General features: G+C 39.5%; 1 protein-coding gene across 1 annotated transcript in view; it reads right to left on the reverse strand.

Annotated features, from left to right (window-relative positions):
- SV2C (synaptic vesicle glycoprotein 2C) overlaps positions 1 to 22,003 on the reverse strand; it is a 78,586-nt gene that overhangs the window by 40,120 nt on the left and 16,463 nt on the right. Inside the window, exons 2-3 of the mRNA XM_069001476.1 lie at positions 15,056 to 15,236; positions 928 to 1,079 (exon numbers count right to left, since the gene is read on the reverse strand). Coding sequence (XP_068857577.1) covers positions 928 to 1,079; positions 15,056 to 15,236 — 333 coding nt within the window. The remainder of the gene's footprint in view (positions 1 to 927; positions 1,080 to 15,055; positions 15,237 to 22,003) is intronic.

Genomic DNA, 22,003 nt, shown 5'->3' on the forward strand with positions numbered 1-22,003 from the left:
CTAAGAAACATTCCGTACAGATTTATTTTCAGACTAATTCCAGATTTCAGTGCTGCAAACATTAAGAAAATTCTTACTCCTTTTCTCAAGAATGTTTAATTCATAATCTATCACTATGTCAAAAGGAACACTAATTTAACATTCCAGCAATTTAAAATTTCTCTGATGCAAATCTCCACATAATCTATTTTCTCCAGATTTAACAGTAACACCAATTACATTTTCACATGTCGAGGTTCTCACTAATTTGAAGAATCTGACTAAATATGGACATTAGTGAATTTTTGCATCGTGTAATATATTATTTCTTATGTGATGTACAACCTATTCCTGCTATATCCTGAGGCCTGAGGTGGCCACCTAAAAACAGAGACTAGACAAGAATAAGGGAATAAAGGTAGGTATTTATTTGAAGGGCCTTCAAGGTATACCTTGGGCAGTTAAAAGGCTACACCTAAGATGGACCCTGGATCACCAGCTCTTCACACTTTTGTAAGTTTGGTCCATTTGCACATCAGGATCAATTCTCCAAGTACAACCCCAGTTAATAATGTAACTACCCCAAGTTTGCCCTCCTCTTCAGAGGCCTTTGTCAACGTATTTTGGGGCCTTGGACAATCTTGGTTTACTTGGAGAGCAAACCTAGAGTGGCTTGTTATGTCTAAGTAGCCTGAGAGAACAGCAGCTAACAGGCCACAAGAAACTTCAGAGTTACACACTACACAGTACAGGATTTGGAAAATATAAAAGTTAAAACCTAAGACACCAATCCTCTAAAAGGAATCAATTTCTTTTTAACAGTTAGGTCAGTAGTTTGAGAACAGACATAGAGACCCTTCTTTAAGCTGTACTTCAAGATCTTTACTTTCATACTACAAGAACTCCAAGTCACAAGGAGCTTTTTCTTTCTTCTATGGATTTTCTTACCATAATGAGGAATTATTGCCCAAGCCATTGCAGAAGCGTAGATGCCACCAATCATCCAAAACATACAGAGCCAGCTCAGGTGTTCACCTCGTTTCTCCCGAGCAAGCACTTCCGAAAAATAGGAGAAGACTGTTGGCATAGCTCCTCCGATCCTAAAAAGAGATACAGATCACGGATTAAACATGAGAGTAACAGCTAGATCAAGTTTGAACAGCAGCAGTCATCAAACACCTCAACTACAAGCAGCTTCTCTGGCAAGCATTTTTTCTCAAATTACACCATGTATTGGGGAACTCTAGAGAAAACTTTCATCAGTTTGGGTGCAATTTTTGTTAAACATTTCCTTGAAAATTCTATGTACTATTTATTGCATTCAGTGTTTCAAGGGAGTTGTCAATGTGTCAGTCACTGGAACAAAAATCAGCGCAAAATCTTGACTTTCACCATTACAAAATCATGGCAGCCTACTGACAAGTGTCAAAATACATTGCTTCTAATGGAAAAATATTAATCATTTTCCCAAAGTGTAATAGGTATTTATCTAAGTCTTACCTCCCATGATTTAGGTAACCAAGAAGTAACTAATGGTCAATGGGTTTTTTTACACACAATTAAAAACATATTTTATTCAGTTGCCCTATATGAATGGCATATGCATTCATATAATGTTCATTTTTTCACATGGTAATATAAACATTGTCTGAAGGTCAGTTGGACAAAAAAAAAAAAGAGAAGATTTAACTTTTTTTTTTTTTTTTTACAGAAATCGAAGTAACTCAAGATATGTATCACTTTTTGTACCTGTTTCCAAGTCATCTGTTACTATCTTTACCTGCTCACTACATATGCAAGCTGTCAAATGTTCTAGATCAGGACAAGTCTTTGTGGATTTTATTTTTCCAATGAAGAAAATACCTTCTCACTTATTAGATTACATACTTCAAAGGAATATATGGCATAGTTTGAATTTTTAAGTGAATTTTAAAGATAAATGCATATTTATGATGTCATCTGGGAGCTGCCAAACTGGAAGCAAAGAGCAAACCTCAAAACAGTTTTAAACAAATATTAATAAGGAAAACATGAAAACAGAAATGGTATGTCACCACTAGGAAAATTCCGTGCCATAGCCATACAGTTCATTTTAAGATATCTTCACGTACTGTGATGAAGTACTGGATTGACTGTTATGCTTGTACAGGGGACTGCTGTTTTCTCATTTCCTTTATACAGCTCTTCATAGAACCACAGAATGCTTTAGGTTGGAAGGGACCTGAAAGATCAGCTGGTTCCAACCCCCTCATATGGGCAGGTACAACTTCACTAGACCAGTTTCCTTATAACCCAATCCAACCTGGCCTTGAACACTGCCAAGGATGGCACAACATTCCTCAGCAACGTATTCCAGTCCCTTACCACCTTTACAGTAAGGAATTTCTTCTTAATATCTAACCTAAACTTGCCCTCTTTCAGTTTGAAGCCATTCCCCCTTGTCCTATCACTACATGCTCTTGTAAAAAGTCTCTCTCTATTTTTCTTTTAGGATCCCTTCAGGTACTGGAGGGTCTGATTAGGACAGCCTGAAGCCTTGTCTTCTCTGAAATACTACTGGGCAATATTTAGCTTTACGATGAATGTTATGCATAGTTGAACCTGTTAGCTGTTAAAGGCTCTGCTGGTAACGCAAATGTTTACACTTCGAGGAATTCTTGTTATATACACAGTTTACAAGGGTTGTATCCCATTGCTTTTCAAGGGTGGAAACACTGAAAGCCTTCACCAGTAAATTGGTCTGTCACAGGCAACAGGAGACATTGTCCTTGGAGCTTCCCCTGAAAGCCCGGGCTGAGGAAAACCTGAGGGGGCATGGCAAAGAGTAGAACCACAACTCATTTTCCTGTGATGGGGAAGCCCTGCTGTCTCAGTGCTTTTATGGATTCAGGGCTCTCCAGTTCCCAAAATATAAACAGATCACAGCTATGATGTCTTACGCTCCAGGGCTCAGACACAGCTTTGAATTGCACTTCCACAATATTGTCTAAATAGAGTACTCATGGTTCTACTTAGAGTTTCTTTTCTAATGTCAAAAATTTACTAGTAGAATCAGAAACAAGATCTTCCTCTTTCTTGCCAAAGCTAGAAAGTGCTGATGAGGAGTTATAGGTGCCCACTTTCAAGAAGACCTAATTTAAAATGTTGCTCATGGCATCCATTGGGTGGATGTTTTAAGTTGAAAAAACCTACCCTGTCCTAATGTCACAAAACATACACAGAACCTGACCAAAAGCAGCAAAAAAGGCATCTCCCACCTGTCAGCATGAACCAACTGTATCATGGATGATGGGAGGTAGATGCTGCTTTAGCAGTTAAAACTGATCCAGGTGGGTTGGCATTTATGCCACATCCTAAAGGTTCTACAAAGCTACAGAAGAAGCACTGTATACACTGACCATATTAATAGGGCACTTTTCTAGCAAACAGACCTTTTTTACATGTAAAAGGAATTCTGGAGCCAGCAAATTAAAATGTTTATTTATGATATGCAAATGAGTAGGGGAAAAAATCAGCTCTGAAAACTCACAGTTTTCCTGTTTCAACTGATTGGCTAATTTGGCATTTCCAGTATACCAACAGCCTAAGAACTCTCTAAAGTCCAGATACTATGTTCATATTGATTAAACACTGAAAATAACCTGTCTACAGTTTAAAGGAGAAATACGGGGTGTACTTCCATCATGCAGACAACTGCTGCTATGTAGAGTTGTAGGTCTTTGTTTCATAGTGATGGTGTAGTAAAGCGTGTTGTGCACTTTTTTGCACCTTAAACATGTGAATGGAAAACTTAGTTCTCAGCTGGTTAAACTCTTCCTTCTGGCCCCATGTAAGTGCAGACTGATTCTGCTACAATCTTTTAGGACACCAGTACCTGTAAAGATCTTCCTATATCACAAAGATACAACAAGAACTAAAAAACTATTATGAAAAACTTAGAAAGGCTAATCAACAGCAAAACTGGAGGAGCAAGGAGGGAGATGGGTAGGAAGCATCCTCCTGCAGAAGACTGTTCTTTTGCTCTTAATGCTGGACAATCTCAAAGTGGCAGTAGCCATGTCTCCACTCCCTAAAACTTGCTCCTAAATGCAGAGCAAGTGACAGTAGGAAGGGAGAGTAAGAACAGCTACAACTGCTGTCACACTCCACAGCAATGAGAAAACTCCTTAAAAACTGAATGGACCTCGAGAACTCTTCTAAGGAGCAAAGAAATTTCTTTCTGACTCTTGCAGAAATTTTAGCTTGTGCTGGGTACTACAGTCATTTATTATTACAGAACTAACATGGTGTCTGGTATACTGAACATTGCTAGCAGAAGCAAAAACTACCTCTCAAAGACTTGGGCAAGGGAAGACCAGAGTATCTCCAACTTCTTCCATCACTGTCTTGTAAGGATTTTTCAGATCCTTCAGCCGCTACTGAAAATTATGAATTAACTTATCAAAAGTTCATATTAAAAAACCCACCACCATATCACCCAACAGTTGCAAGGAAGAATGTACTTTTTATAGTTTAAAAAAAATAAATCGTAGCCTAGATCCCATCTTCACTTGTGCTCATATAAGCCCTTGATAATTCAATGCCTCCAGGTGAGCCCTTCCATACCTTCATGGAAGGAACAGAATTTGTTTCTCAACATTTTTGTATTGCAAGTTTGAAAGCAGACTGCCTCTTTGTTGCCCACCAACATTTTCTGGAATGCATGGTGGCATGCATAGGAGGGAATTTCAAATAAAATTAAAAGCAGAGCTGCCACTAATTTTCAGTAGGAAGACCTAAACTTTTGTTTTAAGGGAAATGCGAATGCTATTTTCCCACAGGATACAGTGTAAAGTCTGCTTCTGGCAATTAATTGGTATGATACAGTGGGCTGTTTGCTGTTACTGTGTTTGTAAATTATATAGCTCATCGTCACTTGTAGAAAACAATTTGATACATGAAACTGTATCATTCTCTTGATATGTCTGCCTGTGCAGATGAAAAGCCTGTGAAAACTGTGCTGGCTTGCGAAGAGCATTCATTCCAAAAAATGGGAAGGATTTTAACTTTCCTAAACACAACTTATTCAAGAAAGCTGAAGTTTTTACATCTATCTGTTATTCATTTCTGTTATTGCTTGAGTTATCCTAACCACAGCAGTGGACAGAAACATGCTACCCACAGATACCAGAAAGAAGTCCATGCACTACTTCCTTAGGGGTCGCAAAAAGTATGTATCTCGTTGGCATATACAAAAACCAAAGTATTTTTTTATATCTTCGCAGATAAAGTGTGTGGAGCTTGAACATTTTTTTATAAGATTTAAAAACCCACTAAGCCTCTGGGATCTAAGATCTTAGATCTGCAATCTAAGCCTCTGGGATGATGATCATGAGTGATACCTGTCTCCAGAATAACACATTCTCTAATGAGGCACAATCTAATACCAACAGGAGGCAAAACTTCATTGAGCTTGACCCAAGATTGTGAAATAAGTGCTCTCGCTCAATAAGGATCAAACTTTTCACCTGAAACAAAAGGATGCCTGACTTCAGCCTTCCTTTTTTTGTAAATATGTAGGAATATATGCAAGAACAACAATGAAGGAACAGCAGGAACCTTTTGCTACTGCACATGTTATTTACATGTGGGAGAATAGCATATCTATCAAAATAGTCTATCAAAAGAATGACAAATGTTGATGTTTTTCTGTTATTCTTCATCTTATGTAATAAACTCCATCAGAAGTAGGCAGAGCAAGAGAGAAAGTATATTTATGTATTTATGTATACTCTCAATTCATGTTTGTTCTGTGAAATTGTGAGAAAGGTGAAACCAAAAGGAGATCTAAGTGATGCACCTTAGGAGAGTAGGATTCAGTGAAACAAACCATAGCTAAGGTATATTTGCATTTTCTTTGTTACAAACAAAGATGATAAAAGTCTGCTAATCTACCTTCAGAGCCGTGATTTGTCACAACAGATTTTGGCAGTGCACAGTGTGACAGCTGGGATGGAAACACGTCTGTGAGGCATTCAGAAACCTCTGGCTTCAGACAGAAGCTATTGTTTATTTGTAGATTTACTAGCCAAAGGGGCTTTAAATGCAAAAGCATACAAGGAATAGAGATAATTAAGAAAAAAAGCCCGTACAGAATACTAAATATACAAGGTAAGATGGTGTTCTGAAATGCCTTGTCTTCTCTTTCAAACTTGGACAACATCCAGACTAAAAATAGGCAGCATCTGTGTGAGACGGCATTTCCAAGTTGTCACCTTGTTATTTGCAATTTGTTAAACAGTGATAGAGCTCAAAACACAGATTCAGAGATTTGGAAACAGCCCATCACTCCTTATCCTTCCATCCAATTGCACATAACAGTTCGTCTTAACAATTCTCTAGCCCAGTACCACAAGTCTCATTGAAAAATATCTCTATTGTTTTCCTTTCAGAACTGCCATTAGACTGGCAAAGTATCTAAGGGTGAGGAAACAGACCGACCTTTTCCTTGAGAACTGCTGGATAAAGCCCTAGGCATCACACCAAAGACTAAGCTTTGCTGATCATTGTACCCATTTTTAAATACAAGTGTTTCTTTGGACTATGAATACTGAAGAAGCTTCCTTGCAGGTACACAAGTGGCCTCTATGCTATTAATAGCAAGAGAGTTCTTGTAAAAAAGATTCACATGATTATTTACTGAACTCTACAATAGTCAGTTCTGATGAAAGATGACCTGACAGGTAAATAATTCATTCCCTGAATTTACCCAACAGTATTAAAAAAAGTCCAGTTTAATGCACATTTGGGCATATAATAGCAAAGAATTTTATAGATATGTCAGATAAATTGCTTTCACATATGCCAGTATTGGTAATCACAAAATCATTGCAAATTAAGTCTTTCTTTTGTAGATTTTTCTTCATCTTTTTCCTTCTTTTCAAGTTTTTACTTGAAAGACAAATACCATGGTGGGTGTCTGCTATAGACCACCAAACCAGGAAGAAAAGGCAGGTGAAATAGTCTATAAGCAGCTAGGAGAACTCTCACAATCACTGCCCATTGCTCCTGTGGGGGATTTCAATCTACTGGATGCCTGCTGGAAAAGCAACAGAATGGAGAGGAACCAGTGCAGGAGGTTCCTGGAGTGTGTGGAAGAGAATACCCTGACACAGCTGTCAGGATGTCAGCAAGGGAGGGCACCCTGCAGGACCTGTTGTTTGTGAACAGAGAGGGACTGGTGGGTGATGTGGTAGGATGGTTGGAGGGTCTCTGGGCCATTGTGATCACAAAATGACAGAGCTTTTCATTGTCGGAGACACAAGGAAGGGTGGCAAGGTTCAAGGCACCATGAACTTACGGAGGACAGACTTGGTCCTGTTTAGAAGCTTGGTTGACAAAGTCCCTTGGAAGGCAGTCATAGTGGGCAAATGAGCCCAGGAACACTGGACGTTCTCCAGGAAAGAAATCCTAGAAGTGCAGGACCAGGCTGTCACCACGTGCTGGAAGTTGGACCAACAGGGAAGAAGACCAGCCTGACTGAACAGAGAGCCAAACTCCAGAAAAAAAATAAGAGAGTTTATGATCTATGAAAGACTAGGCAGGCCACTCAGGAAGAGTACAGGGGTGTCATGAGGTTGTGCAGGGAGAAAATCAGAAGGGCCAAAACCCAACTGGAACTTAATCTATCTACTGCTGTAAAAGGCAAAAATATGTTTCAAAAAATATATTAACAACAAAGGCTGGCTAATGAGAATATCCAGCCTTTCTTACATGAGGGGGGAAACATAGTGACAAAGGATGAAGAAAAGATTGGCATCTTCTTTGTCTCAATTTTTAATAGTCAGACCAGTTGTTCTCAGGGTATCCAGCCTCCTGATCTGTAAGAGAGAGAGAAGCAGAAGAATGAAGCCCACATAATCCAGGGGGAAATGTTCAGTGACCCACTACACCACTTAGGCTTGCTCAAGTGTGTGAGACTGGATAGGATCCACCAAGGGTCCTGGGGGTGGCAGGTAGAAGTGCTCACCAAGCCACTTTCCATCATTTACCAGCAGTCCTGGCCAGCTGGGGAGGCCTCAGCTGACTGGAGGTTGGGATATGTGATGCTCATCTACCAGGAGGGTTGGAAGGAGGATCTGGGAAACTGCAGACCTGACCTTGGTGCTGGGGAAGGTCATGAAGCAGATCAACCTGCACCATCACACGGCACATATAGGACAACCAGGGGATCAGGCCCAGCCAGCATGGGTCTGGTTTGTGAAAAGCAGGTCCTGCTTGACTGACTTGATGGGTTGGACTTGATGATCTTGAAGGCCTCTTCCAATACAGACATTCTGTGAATCTCCTTCTATAATAGGGTCACCTTTAAAATCACCACCTTTGTGGATGAGGGAAAGGTTGTGGATATTGTCTAACTTTAGTAAAGCCTTTGACACTATCTCCCAAAGCATTATCCTGGAGAAACTGGCAGCCCGTGACTTGGACAGTTGCACTGTTCACTGGGTAAAAAAACTGGCAGGGTGGCTGGGCCCAGAAAGCAGCAGTGAGTGGAGTTACATCCAGCTGGCTGGTCACCAGTGTTGTTCCCCAGGGCTCAGCACTGATACCAGTTCTGTTTAATGCTGTCATTGATGATCTGGACAACGGGATTGAGTGCACCCTCAGTCAGTTTGCAGGTGAAGCCAAGCTGGGTGGGAGTGCTGCTCTGCTGGAGGGCAGGAAGGCTCTGCAGAGGGATCTGGACAGGCTGGATCATGGGCTGAGGCCGATGGTGTGAGGTTCAACAAGGCCCAGTGCCAGGTCCTGCCCTTGGGTCACAACAACCCCAGGCAGTGCCACAGGCTGGGGCAGAGTGGCTGGAAAGGGCCCACAGGAAAAGGACCTGGGGGTGCTGGTGACAGCAGCTGAACATGAGCCAGGGTGTGCCCGGGTGGCCAAGAGGGCCAATGGCATCCTGGCCTGGATCAGCAACAGTGTGGCCAGCAGGACCAGGGCAGGGATTATCCTCCTGTACTTGGCACTGGTGAGGCCACACTTCAAATCCTGTGTTTAGTTCTGGGCTCCTCATTACAGGAAGGTCATTTTGCTGCTGGAACATGTTCAGAGAGGGCAACCAAGCTGGCAAAACATTTGGAGCAGAAGTCCTAAGAGGAGTGGCTGAAGGAGCTGGGGGTGTTTTGGATGGAGAAAATAAGAAAAAACACTTATCACGCCCTACAACTACCTTAAAAGAGGTGTAGGCAGGTGGGGACTCCTTTTCCAAGTAATGAACAATGAAGTGAGAGGAAACAGCCTCAAACTCTGCCACAGGAATCGCATAGTAGGAAAAATTTCTTCATGGAAAGGTTTGCAAAACATTGTAACAGGCTGCACAGGGAAGTGTGGAGTCTCCATCCCTGGATGGTTTTAAAGTATGTGTAGATGAGGTGCTTAGGAGTAAGGCTTAGTGGTAGACTTGGCAGTATTAGATTGATGGTTGACCTCAGTGATTTTAAAGGTCCTTTCCAACTTAAATAATTCTTTGCTATGATTTTTATTTTGATCTTTTTTTCTGTCATGCAGTTTCTCTACTTTATTTATATACATCCCTTGTCTAGTCTTTTTCTCCGTTCTGTATAATTTTCCTTTCCTCATAAGAATATTGTCTTCTTCTCTTAACAGCTTTAGGGAAGACCCCTTCTCTCTGAGGTTTGGATTAGTCAACCTTTACCCACATCTGAAGCTGCAAGGGCTGAATCAAAGCTATTTGTGAAGCTCAGACCTTGCCAACTGCTTCATTGGCTTCACTGAGAAGCGTATATCCCTTTTGGCATAGCCTATCAGCTTTGAAGCCAGTCACCTGCAGAGCTATTCATTAGCTCACAGTGTAAAAACACTGATCACCATGGGTAGGAGACAGCTGGATGCTGGAGAGGAATCAGAGACAGATTACAACCTTTTGAGGGTGAGAGAATACAAGGTGCCTGGTGAAAAAGCGGAACAAGTGAATATGAAGAGGTAAAAGATGAATGCAAGATGATACTAAATACTGACTACAAAAAATTTTTAAAGTTGACTGTTGGTCTAGATCTGAACTTCTGAAAGGAACTGCTTGTGTAGGCCAACCATCTTGTAGGCCAACATTTCCACATGGTCTGTATCTCCTCGGAACAGGAGTTTGCTATGTATACAGACTGCTTGCATTTCCTTCATGTCATAGTCTCTAAGGGATGAATATAAAACTCTAAGTGTTTCTCCCCACTAGACATAATATACAAAACTGCTGGTAAAAATCAGCATGTGTGGACTTACACAGACAACCACCTCAAAACTGCAAGTTACAAGAAACAAAATTCACCACTTGAGATTTTTGCTAACTTTCGATTCTTCATGAAGAATTTGAGAATGTATCTGAGTCATGAGTTTTGTTCTACTATAGTGACACCAGCACTCTGTGGTAGATACCAATAATGTAGAAGGAGTACAGCAGGAAGGTTAAGAGATTGTCTAAGGAAGGATGAAGAAAGCCGTCTGAAGGTAAGAGTCAGATTTAATGAAGTATAGTCTAAAGAAGTCTGGAAAAGAAATGTTATATTAACATTATGTTATATTGCATCTTGAGAAAGACTTTCATTCACAAGGGATAACAGGTAGGGAAAAAGCTTCTTAATAGCTTTTAGTTACATCAGCCAACAACATCTAACCTGTATTTCCTAATATTTCCACGGGCCTGGAGAAGAAATTTGGCCAAATTGGCAGTTCTGGCAAATTGAAGGAAATCTTTTCAGTCTGAAAATAATGTGTGCTTTTAAAATAGGGCACATTTATTTAGCATTTTTTATTTTGCTCAGAAGAAAGAATAACTTTCTACCAGGAGTGAACATATGAAGTTGCCTGAAAAATTTATAAACTGTAGTTCATCTCAGGATATTTATTTTAACTAGTTTTCACTGCATGAGAACTTTGATTTCTTTTAGAAGTAATATTTGGGCTGGATAAACATGATTTTTTCCCCCAATTTGTATAACATCTGCTTATCTCAAAGCAACCAAAATGAAATTTACTGGGATAAAACAAATCTATAGTACAGTTTAAATCACTTTATTATAAATTTAATTGTTGTACTTAAAAAATTGCATCTAAAATTTTAAATATCAAAAATATTAACTAATAGCTTAACATTTTTTAGAAATCAGATAAAATTCTGTAGCTGAGAATAATATTTCACAGAGGTAGTGTTGAACAGACAACAGCTCCAGCTTCACTCAAGTTAACAACTATCTTGTGAGTCATGTTCTGTATCAGAGAAACCTTCCTTTGACAATTTCAGACAGATACAACAAGGTGCTTTTTGATGATAAACATTTGCACCTTCCCCCAATGGCTAACGATGAATACAACTCACAGTTTCCTGTCTAGATCTTTTCACTTTGTAGGAAACCATGTCTAAAGCCCTCCTAGACCTTTATCAGGCTTCTGGATTCAATTTTCTTCTGAGTTTTGATTTTCAATACATAAATGGAAAAAATCACAGTTCTGATATTATTTTCTGGAAAAGGAGATTATTTTGCAGACTTTCCAACATTTCTTCATTCTTTTCTCTAGCTTAAGTTTACATTTCAGAATTTTGTATGTACCAATACTCTTTGTGCAGCAATATCTTTATATTATTTATACTGGTTTGCATTCAAAATCTCTTTTTTTTTTTTTTGCCTGCAGAAGTTTTACTAGTTTAAGGTTTTTTCAGATTAAAAATGGGGGGGGGGGGGGGGGAAGTATTTGTAGGGATATTTTTTCACTGAATAGTTTACTTCTATAAACACATTTTCACTGCAAGACATTATAAGAACAACATATTTTATAGTATTTTTTAAATAAATAAAATCTTCTATCAGATACTGGTTTTATTTTTCTTAACCTTTTTTTTATTATCTAGAAGATAACAAAGCAGTTTAAACTCTATATACCTAAATTATTTTATATCATTTGAATACTTCTTAATATTTCAGTGATCTTTAATTAAAAGAAATTGTCCAGATAACTCTCTGCCCCTTCAGAAAACTTCTCTCCAATCTGAGTAACAACACTATTTTGCCTTTAAAACATATCATTGTTCTTTCCTTAAAATCATTCTAATTCCATAGTTGGGCTCTTTGAATCACACAAAATTACTGGAACAAAGCATCCTCCCTTGAAAACAGAGGTACAGTGGTATGTCATCAAGAAAAGGAAGATTAGGGAAAATGTGTGCCCTTCCCTGAAGGAAGCCAGAGACCTGGTTGCCTGGATATCAAGAAGGCTGAGGCACTCAACAGCATTTTTTTCCCCTCAGTCTTCATCGAAAAGAGCCCCACCCACACCAGCTGCAGCAAGCAAGGCAGGGGAGCTGGAAGAATGACAACATCCCACTGCAGGAGAAGATCACGTTCAAGAACATCTAAGTAACCTGAGGGTGCACAGGCTGATGGGACCTGATGAGATACATCGGTGGGTCCTGCAAGATGAAGTTTCTAAGCCACTGTCCTCCATAGTTGAGAAACTGCAGCAATTTGGTGAGGTGCCTGTTGACTGGAAAAAGGGAAACATACCATCAAGATGAGCTTTTCCTCACCTTGAGGGTATGAGAAACAGATTCTTTTCTAGAAACCTCATGGCTTTCACACTGCTACTCTGATACCACTTGAAGGGGATTATTCAGGGGAAAAAGCCAATCTTTGAAGAACACAGCAAATCTGACCCTTCCTCTGCAGTAATTGCTATGAGGAATGACTCTGAATGACTCTGCAGTTCATGCTGTCATTTTTGTTGTTTGATTGGTTTGGGGTTTGTTTTGTTTTGGAGTGCCCATTAAAAATACAGTACATGGTGACAAATTGTCTATGATCTATTCATGTTAGCTCTCAAAGATGAGGTAGGAGGACTTCGAACAGAGTGGGGCCCACACAGAAGTATAGGGTACAGATATGAAGGGCCTGCTCCTTCAAGGACCATTAATCATAAGCTGGGTACACAATAGAACATGGTTCCCAATCAAGGACAGACATGTATCACAAGGAAAGCTACAGGCACTGACTGTTACTGTAAAAGCTCCTGGACAGGTGAGGAGGAGATGGTGCAGGCAAGTTCTCACGAGGCATAATAAATACATATTTAGCAGTATATCCCAAAAAGGACAATTCTGGCAAAAGCCAAAACTGTCTGCCAAAAAACAAACCTTTGTAGTATAAGGGTCCAAAGCTGCCCCAGGGAATTGGCCAGGCTAAGCAGTAACACAACAAGCTTCTCAACTTTGCCAGGATCACAGAGGAGTGAAAGTGTCATGAAACATGATCTCTAGTGTTTCTCCATGGAGTGAAAAAAAGTAGCTCCTGGAACTGATGGTGATTTATAATAAAGGATTTTTTAAATTTTGTTTTTCTATGGGATTTGGAGGTTTTTTTAGTAATTGGAATATTGCCATTTCCTCTTGTTGTCTTATAAAGTCATATCTGACAATCTGGTGACAGACTAAGAAGATTCTTCTAGATAGAGGACTCCTCACATTTTTCGCTCTCCTCTTGCCCTTCCATTCCTCTTCCTAAATCAGTTTACTGAGTGCTGCGGTAATTTATTTTGGGTATTCATGTCTTGTGCTAGCCTACTTCAAACCAGTTGTACTAGTTTGAAAACAAACTAGTGGGAGACACCAAGTCAGAATAACAATTTAATAGGAAAACAAAAATAAAGGCAGAAAACACTGGTTCAAACTGACAGAGTCAAGACACAACCTGACTCCTTGTTAATCAGGGTGGTGGTAGCAGTCCGATAGAATGGTGGCTGCAGTCCTCTGAAGTGGTGATCCTGTCGAAAAAGGGTCTGCTCTTCCTCAGGCCCAGTGGTGGCTGTATAGCTCCTGTCCTCTGGAAATCCAGTGGAAGGGTTATCTCTGGTGTTCAGAATCTCAGATTATATCCAGGATGAATGCTTGGTTCCTCCCTCTGGGTGGAGCATCTCACAATGGGGTAATGAGTCATGAGGCCAAGTGTTGATTAGGCTCATTAACAGAAGATGGTCCGGAGGGAGTTATCTCTGAGTCATGCAGCAGGGCACTGATGGGCCATTAACAGCAAGATAGTCTGGGGGGAGGAGGCAAGGAAACACTGCCCCACCTGATTTCAACAGCTCATGGGGACGGTAATAGAATACACTGCAACCCAGGACATCAGTTCAAAGGATTTCTAAAAACACAAACCTCACATAACTATATTACTGAACCATAAAGCCAACAAACCCTACAAGTAGTGCAGTTCATGTGCATGACTTTACAATCCAGCTGCTGTGCTCTTGCCAGATCCTGACTATTCAGCATACTAAAGAGTGATCGTGGTCAGAATTGAAACTGTAATTAGGAGTCTTAATCTGAACCAAGCAATGACCAGAAGTGCTAAACTAAGCACTCTGCAGAACAGAACTCTAGTTTATCCAAGGGTACAGTAAAAGTAGAAGCTTTCTCATAGTAAGTTATTTATGTGTTTCAATCTCTGCTCATAAAAGTTTAAAATTATAGACTTAATCCACCATTAGAATTATCTTAAACTTTTCCAACAACTGAGAAGTTATTTAAATGAAAAATAAAGAAAACACAGGTCTATAAACACAATACTTTCAGCAAGAACAATAACATTTGGGACAGTTTAGGACCCTTTTTAAAATTTGACTATCTTGATGCAATGCTATTATAAACAATATTGTGCACACAAAGATATTAGAAACTTAACAAATATTGCCAAAATCTTAGAGTACACCTGTGAGGAGAATGATATTTTGCTGACTGAACAAGGTACTGTACATAAAGAAGCTGAGGTATAAAAGAGTTAAGCAAATTCATCAAGTTCACAAAACAAATTCTTTCCAATATAAGAACAAACTCAATCTCACAGTTTTCAGTCTGTGTCTTTCCCCTAATATCATTACTCTTCCCCTTCAAGTGTTCTTTAGGACTGTAATAGCTACCTTGCTTAATTCTCTCATCCCCTGACACAGACTGGATTTCTACATTAAATACTGTTCTTTTGCAAACAGAAAAGTTTTATTAACACACAGAACTGTGAAAATGAACAGAACCAGAGGAGCTTACCCAAATCCAGAAAACAAGCGACAGAAGAGGAAGAAGCCATAGCCCTGGACAAATGATGAAAGGAAGGCAAAGAATCCGTTGACAGACATGCATATCAGGAGTGATTGTCTCCTTCCCACCTTGTCTGCCAAGCCTCCCCAGAAGAATGCCCCCACCATCATCCCAAGGTACACTATGCTACCTGTAATACACAAAAATACAAAAAAGAGATGTTTTGTGAGCTACATAATTGATCACAATTGACTATACCAAAAACAGTTAACTTTCTATATTTACAAAAAAATAGTACACAGATGATTTAATCTGTTCTCACTGAATAGAAATCATATGCACAGCTTTGCAAATGTATCTAGAGACAACAGATTTCCTACTGTGTCTTTGTCATCTGTTACCAGACACACTTAATATAAATATTAAACTAAAGCTTAATATAAATATTAAACAAGATTTCTCATAAACATACAGGCAAGTCTGAATAGAAGGAGAAAATGCCACTATTTCCTCAATAATAAAATGCATTCATGTTAAATATTGCAAAAAATTATAACTTTCCCTACAGATAAAATTTGTCTGCACATCTCCAGAATATGAGCAGTCCTGCAGGGGATTAAACCCTGGGATCAGTAGGACCAGTATGTACTAAATCTAAAGAAAGCTGATTATAGAACAAACAGTTTCCACCCGAATCAAAGGCATCCATCTTCATTGTTTTTTTCTCCTTCCAGCTTCAAAGTATTTATTTAAAAAGGTAGGGTCCTTTCAAAGCAAAAGCACTGTAATGTTCTTGACTTGTTTTGGGGTATTTTGTTGTGTTCCCTCCAATAATTTTGAACAGATACATTACAGTTAAGCTACATTTATTAAAATGACACAGTAAAAAATAATATTGGGGTGGTTTTTTTTAATATAAATCGTATTTTCCACATGTACTTTCTTACAGAAAGATAAGTTGAAATATTTAACATTTTGACTGTTCACTTCTTAGCACATTGTACACAATTTCCTTTCCAAATTCCCTGCGGAATATTTGACAAAGATGTACAACACACTGAGCAGACTGTCGAAGGAAAAAGTAATTCCCAAGGTTTGGACAGAACCACTTTGTATTTTGTTTGACAAATGGAATTCTTTTTCCATCTAATTTCTTGTTGAACTGACCAGGTTAGGTTTTATCCATCCTGCATATTGCTACCACCTTCTACATCTTCTTCAAAGCAGGAATTAATTACAAATGGGCTGGAAGCAGTTAAAATACTAGAAATCCTTCTTATGTGTCTCTTTTTGATTAGTCTGAAGAATGGACAAATTCTCCAGCATCTCTGCTGGACTCCAATTGCTGTGAAGTTCTGGATTCCAGAAGAATCACCTCTGCCCTGCAGAAGGTAGTTGAATGGGAAAGGAAGCTGAAAAATACCCATTTAAATGCCTGGCCTTGGTTAAATGTGTATCAGGGTAGAGTTTACCCATCAGTATTTCTGTGCTTGGAATTACAGATGGTAACATCTGAAGTGCTGACATCTGCAGGGTTTCATGCACCCTAAATTGTCCCTGTTCCCTCTCATGTTTCACACAAATAGTTTCCACTGCTATTTCCTTATAACTTAAAATAGGGTATTTTTGAAATGGGATACACATTGTTTTAAATGTCTACTAATAGCATTATAGAATCAGAATCATAAAGTGGTTTGGGTTGGAAGAGACTTTAAAGACCACCTAATTCAAACCCCCTGCCATGGGTAGGGGCATCTTCCACTAAACCAGATTCCTCAGAGCCCCATCCAGCCTCAGGACAAGATAACAGATCCATTTCTGCTCATCACAGGAGAAATGCAAAAGCAACAAACTCCGTAAGAACAACTGTCACTGGCTTGGCAGTGCTGGATGGTGAGGCGCCGTGACCTTCTTAAAAGCGTCTCCAAGGTGATGCCGCTCTGGCAGGTCCACCACACCCTCACACACACGTGTACACGCAGACACACAGACAGCTCCCTAGAATGGGTCGATAACAAAGAGACGGAAAGGGTCTTCGTATAGAGTTCCATGGGAGGGGTTTATTGCAGCCACGCTCATGAAGGGGTCCAGGGACGAAGAGAAAGAACGATGGAGGTGCAGGTTTATATACAGGAGCGGATCGAGCATCAGGGACCAATGATCTGAGGGCACGGGGGCGGTGCGCAGGCAGGGCTGGGGTAAGGGAGCCAATAGGGAAACTCTGAGGGGGTGGCAATGGGGCAAGGGCCAGTGGGGAACAGGGAGTGGAGAAGCTTCTAGGGCAGGGACATAAAAGGTAACAAGGGGCGGGGAGGCCAACGGGCCAACCGAGAAAGCAGAACTGGGGTACATTAACATACCAAAGCAGAGCATTCTGGGGGAAGCCTTTTCTGTTCACCCTAACCTGGGGAGGATCTTTGGTACTAGGGACTGTCCCACCAGTGGACTCTCTTTGTCCCTTGTACCACAGGCCCACTGGCCACCACAAACAACAGTTAAGTGTCTTCTAAAAATAGCTTCTGTCAATGGGTATTTTCTAGATGTTGATGAGTTCTTAGACTTTCATCGAAGAATACCGATGATAATGTGGGTAAATCCAGAATTTGCAGAATTACTAAGATATCTTAATTTACTTTCTTTAGCCCGGGAAGGAGACAGACATTACAATATTCTTTTCAGTTTAGAGGTGTTTAGGAGCAGACATTTATTGGATAGCTTTTTCATTCTGATCAGAAATGTTATTCCAATAGTTGAGATTTTCCTGTAAATGCACATGGCTAATGTATTTTCTGGTCCTAAACAGAAAAAGATTGGTGGGTGACTTAGCATATTCATTCAACTGCTTTAAGATCTCTCTTGTGGTCAAGGTTATTGTACCATACTGCAGATGGATCACTGCTCAGAAGCAGTTTGGAAACTCCATCCAGCAGATCTGGTGCTTGCTTGTCAATAGTAGTGGAAAGAATGTAATAAAGATAGTTAAATAGCTGTGTTGCCAACTGTGTTACCAGCAGACAGATATTAAAAAGGAAAAAACATGGTTAATTTTTATTCTTACAGTGAAATTCATTACATTCTTTCCTGTATAAGTATTATTGGGCTTTCCCAGTCAACAGTCTAATATAAGAAATAGAGAAAGAAAATTAAATAGCTTTTTATTTCTTTATATAGAAAACTTTGAATTATTTCTGTGCAAATAATCCTAATTTTACCAATTTACATTCCTTGTGATGCACAAAAATATCAAAAACACTTTGAATGATGAAAGAAAAACGTTTCTAAGTCTTGAGTTTAAAAGCATTAACCTTTCTTTTAGATGACAAATCCTTTGGTCATTGTACTGTGTTCTGGACTGTCATACTGATGTAATTCTTCTAAAGAGCATTCAAAATATGCTGCTAAAAATAATATTCTTATCCTGTCAATAAACTGCTATAAATAATCCGCTCTCTGAGCTGCTGAATTGTCTTATTCTTTCCCATTACATTAACTTTAATTTTTTTCCTAATTGCCTTGCAGTCTTTGCACAAACCCTCTCATTGACCAAAGATCTGCAAACCTTCCATCCTGAACCTACTGCAGCTACCAACAATACATGTTTTGGTGCCTTTTCCCATCTTACTTATTTTTTGTATTTTCTGTCTCTCTTTATAGTAAGAGAATCATAGAATGTTTTGGGCTGGAAAGGACCTTAAAGACCATCTATTTCCAAGCCCCCTGCCATGGGCAGGGACACTACTCACTAGACCAGATTTCTCAGACCCTGATCAAACCTGACCTTGAAAACTTCCAGGGATGGTACATGCTCATCTTCTCTGTACAGTCTGAGTGCCTGACTACCTGCATAATGAAGAACTTTGTCCTTATGTAAACCTGCTGAATTCTGAACATTCTCCAGATTCTGGGCATCTCTTGTTGGCACTGACATCAAAATGTTAGGAGCGGGATAGATTGAGGTTCCCTTCCCTGTAAACTTTAATTTGAATTCTGCCCGCACCATGTGTCATAGGTTAGCAAGCATAGTCCCGGAAGGGATGTCCTTGCTAAGGGGTGCTTACAGCTTCCTCTGGGACCTGATAGAACCTATCAGCTGGCCAGTTTGAATATGGACAATTCTTTAAGCCACTTAAAGTTGTGACCGCCTCTGTGATACACACTTAAGAATAGACAAACTCCCCCCCAAGCTCTCTCTCGTTTCCGGTGCTGGGACAGGAGGCTGCGGGCCCCGTGTGGGGGCCAGCGGGCCACGGCCATCCTGGAGTCGATGGACCTGTTCCAGCCATGGAGCCCCCCCACTGCCTTGCCGTGGGCAGCCGGAGTGGCTCGGCTCTCCCCCCTCTCCACTGCGATAAGAAAAATTCAACATTCCAGGTGCAAAGCTGCAAGGCCGAGGTGAGATTAACCCTTTTATTGCTGTGAAGAGCTGAAAACCTGAGGGAAGAGAGAGAGAAGATGCTTAAAGCTGAAATTCTGTTGTGAAGCTATGATATATCAGAGTATCCTGTTGTAATTTCATGAAGATCTGGGGACTGGAGTGTTCAACTCGTAAGCAAAAGCACCTGCGCTCAGACAGGGAGATGCTGATGCAGCTGTAATTTCATGAGAAGTCTGGACAGGGAGAGATGGACCAGATGAGGACTTTTGCTCCAAACAGGAAAGGAGAAAACCTCAGTTCCTAGAGATGGACCAGATGAGGACTTTTCCTCCAAATGGGAAAGGAGAAAACCTCAGTTCCTAGAGATGCTCCCAGAGATAGTCCTAACGATGAAGATGAGGAAGACCCTTTGCTCCCAGGGAAGGAGAAGGGCCTCTGTTTTTTGTTTCTGAATGGCTCAACCTTAAAATTTTACCCCAAAAAACTTCAAGAGTGGACCCTCGAAAGCAGTTGAGGGAAAAGCTGCAAGTCGGGAGAAGGGACTCGCATGCAAGCAGAGAGACTCCTCTTCCTAAATGGACTGAACAATATTTGGAAGTGGGCGGCTGTCTCGTTGTGATAATGTTTTCATAGCACGAGCAAGAAGAGACTTCTCTTTCTAAATGGACTGAACAAGGTTATTCTGGAAGTGGTAAACAGACTGAACATCTTAAGGGTTGTCTTTTTACATTGTCAGTGGGAGAAGGGAGGAAGGTGGGGGGAGGAGGAGAGTTCTGAAGGTGGTATAATTTTTTTTCCTTTCTTTTAGGTCTGTTATAAACTTCTTTATATTCTTTCAAGTTTGGTGCCTGCTTTGCATTTCTCCTAATTCTTATCTCACAGAAGATAAACAGTAATGAGTATTTTAGACCAAACCACTACACCATGTTAAGGAAGTCCCCTTCCTCTCTACTTCCAAATTTTTCATTAAGATCATTTTACCCTGGTGCAAGATCCACAGTAAGTCATAAGAGTGATAAATGGCGAAGGAGATCTCTAACTATGAACAGCTAAAACAGCTGAACAACCACCCAACAAATGCAAGTAACCAATGAGATGAGATGATGACTTTATTATCATCAGATTATCATGAGCACTTCCTTTCCAACCTTTGTAGCTTTTGTTTATTATGTTATGCTGCTGGTCAGAACATAAATTTCTTGTGGATAACACTAAATTTTTTGTACGTCTTTCATAATTCACACATTACATTTTGCATAAATTCATATTTTTATGAAATTAAATAATTAAATTAAATTAAAAATTAAATACCATGTTGTTAGTCAGACCTTGTTCCCTTTGCTCATTGCCTTTAAAGACTGATCACCAAAACAATAATTTTATGGATGTACATATATGTATGTAGATGTCAATCTAGCATGTGATGCTGAGGGTGGTACTCCCTTTTTGAGCAGCTACTACTGATCACAAGACTGGCTGCTTTTCTTTTTCTTTTTAGTACAGCACATTCATGCCTGTAAAGAAATGAGCTAATACAGTGGAAGGAACACACTGGTTTGACATCCAGTCTGATCTTAAAACATTTTAAAAAATATTTTAAAATATAAAGACTTCTAATGATATTTGTATCATATGTCTTGGATTTTCCCCACAAGATAACATGCAATGTAAAACTCCATCAATTTGTGGAAAAGCACTGAGAAGAGGCAAATGGCAGCTGAAAAAAAACATGCTAAAAAAATAATCTCTTTTATTATTCTCTTGCCAAGTTTTAATAAACCTATATTTTCTTTCCACAGCAGAAATTTTACACACAACAATGATTTTTCCCCATCGTATAAATGTACATAATACACCCTTACATCCTCTTCAGACAAGGGAACTTGAGTCTGGAATTGTTTTACACTATGCACATTCTTTGGCTACCAGGTGGCTAGATATTTTTTAAATTTAAATTTAAATTTTTTAAATGTGATGTGCACACAGCATCTTTCAGACTGCTAGAAACAGTTTAGCCTTACAAAGCAGCTGACAAGAGCTCCCTCTTTATCCAAATGCTGGTTATGGACAATTTAAACAATGACATAACACTAAATGCATAATCAGTCAGGTTCAGTTAAGCAGTATTTTTCCCTTTATGCTGCCATAACTTCATTACTTGTTGATATCTGTTGTAATCTATAGCCTGGTATCTAAATGATAGACAAAACCTTCTGAGAAATCATTTTGTAAGTATATTTCATCAGGAAAAAATACAGCAATGAAAGTAAAGTCAGATTTCCTTGCAATAAAGAGACTCAGAGATTATGAGACTCCCTGATTAGGTTTTTGTGTTAACACACTTACTATAAATCAGTTATAAAAACAGCATGAAGTTGGTTTATTGCTATTGTATTGTTTAAGTCATTTTTCTGAATGAGAAATGCATTTCATACAGCCAGAAAAAGTACTCACATTATAAAAAACACTTTAAAAATAAGATTAAAATACTATTTATATTTTGGAAAGAGCAATTATAAATGTGGTGCTAAGGCAGTTCCATAAGAAGCAAAACACTTTTCATAAGAATTACAATGTAATGA

Source organism: Aphelocoma coerulescens (genome assembly GCF_041296385.1).
Source record: "Aphelocoma coerulescens isolate FSJ_1873_10779 chromosome Z unlocalized genomic scaffold, UR_Acoe_1.0 ChrZ, whole genome shotgun sequence".
Lineage (NCBI taxonomy): Eukaryota > Metazoa > Chordata > Aves > Passeriformes > Corvidae > Aphelocoma > Aphelocoma coerulescens.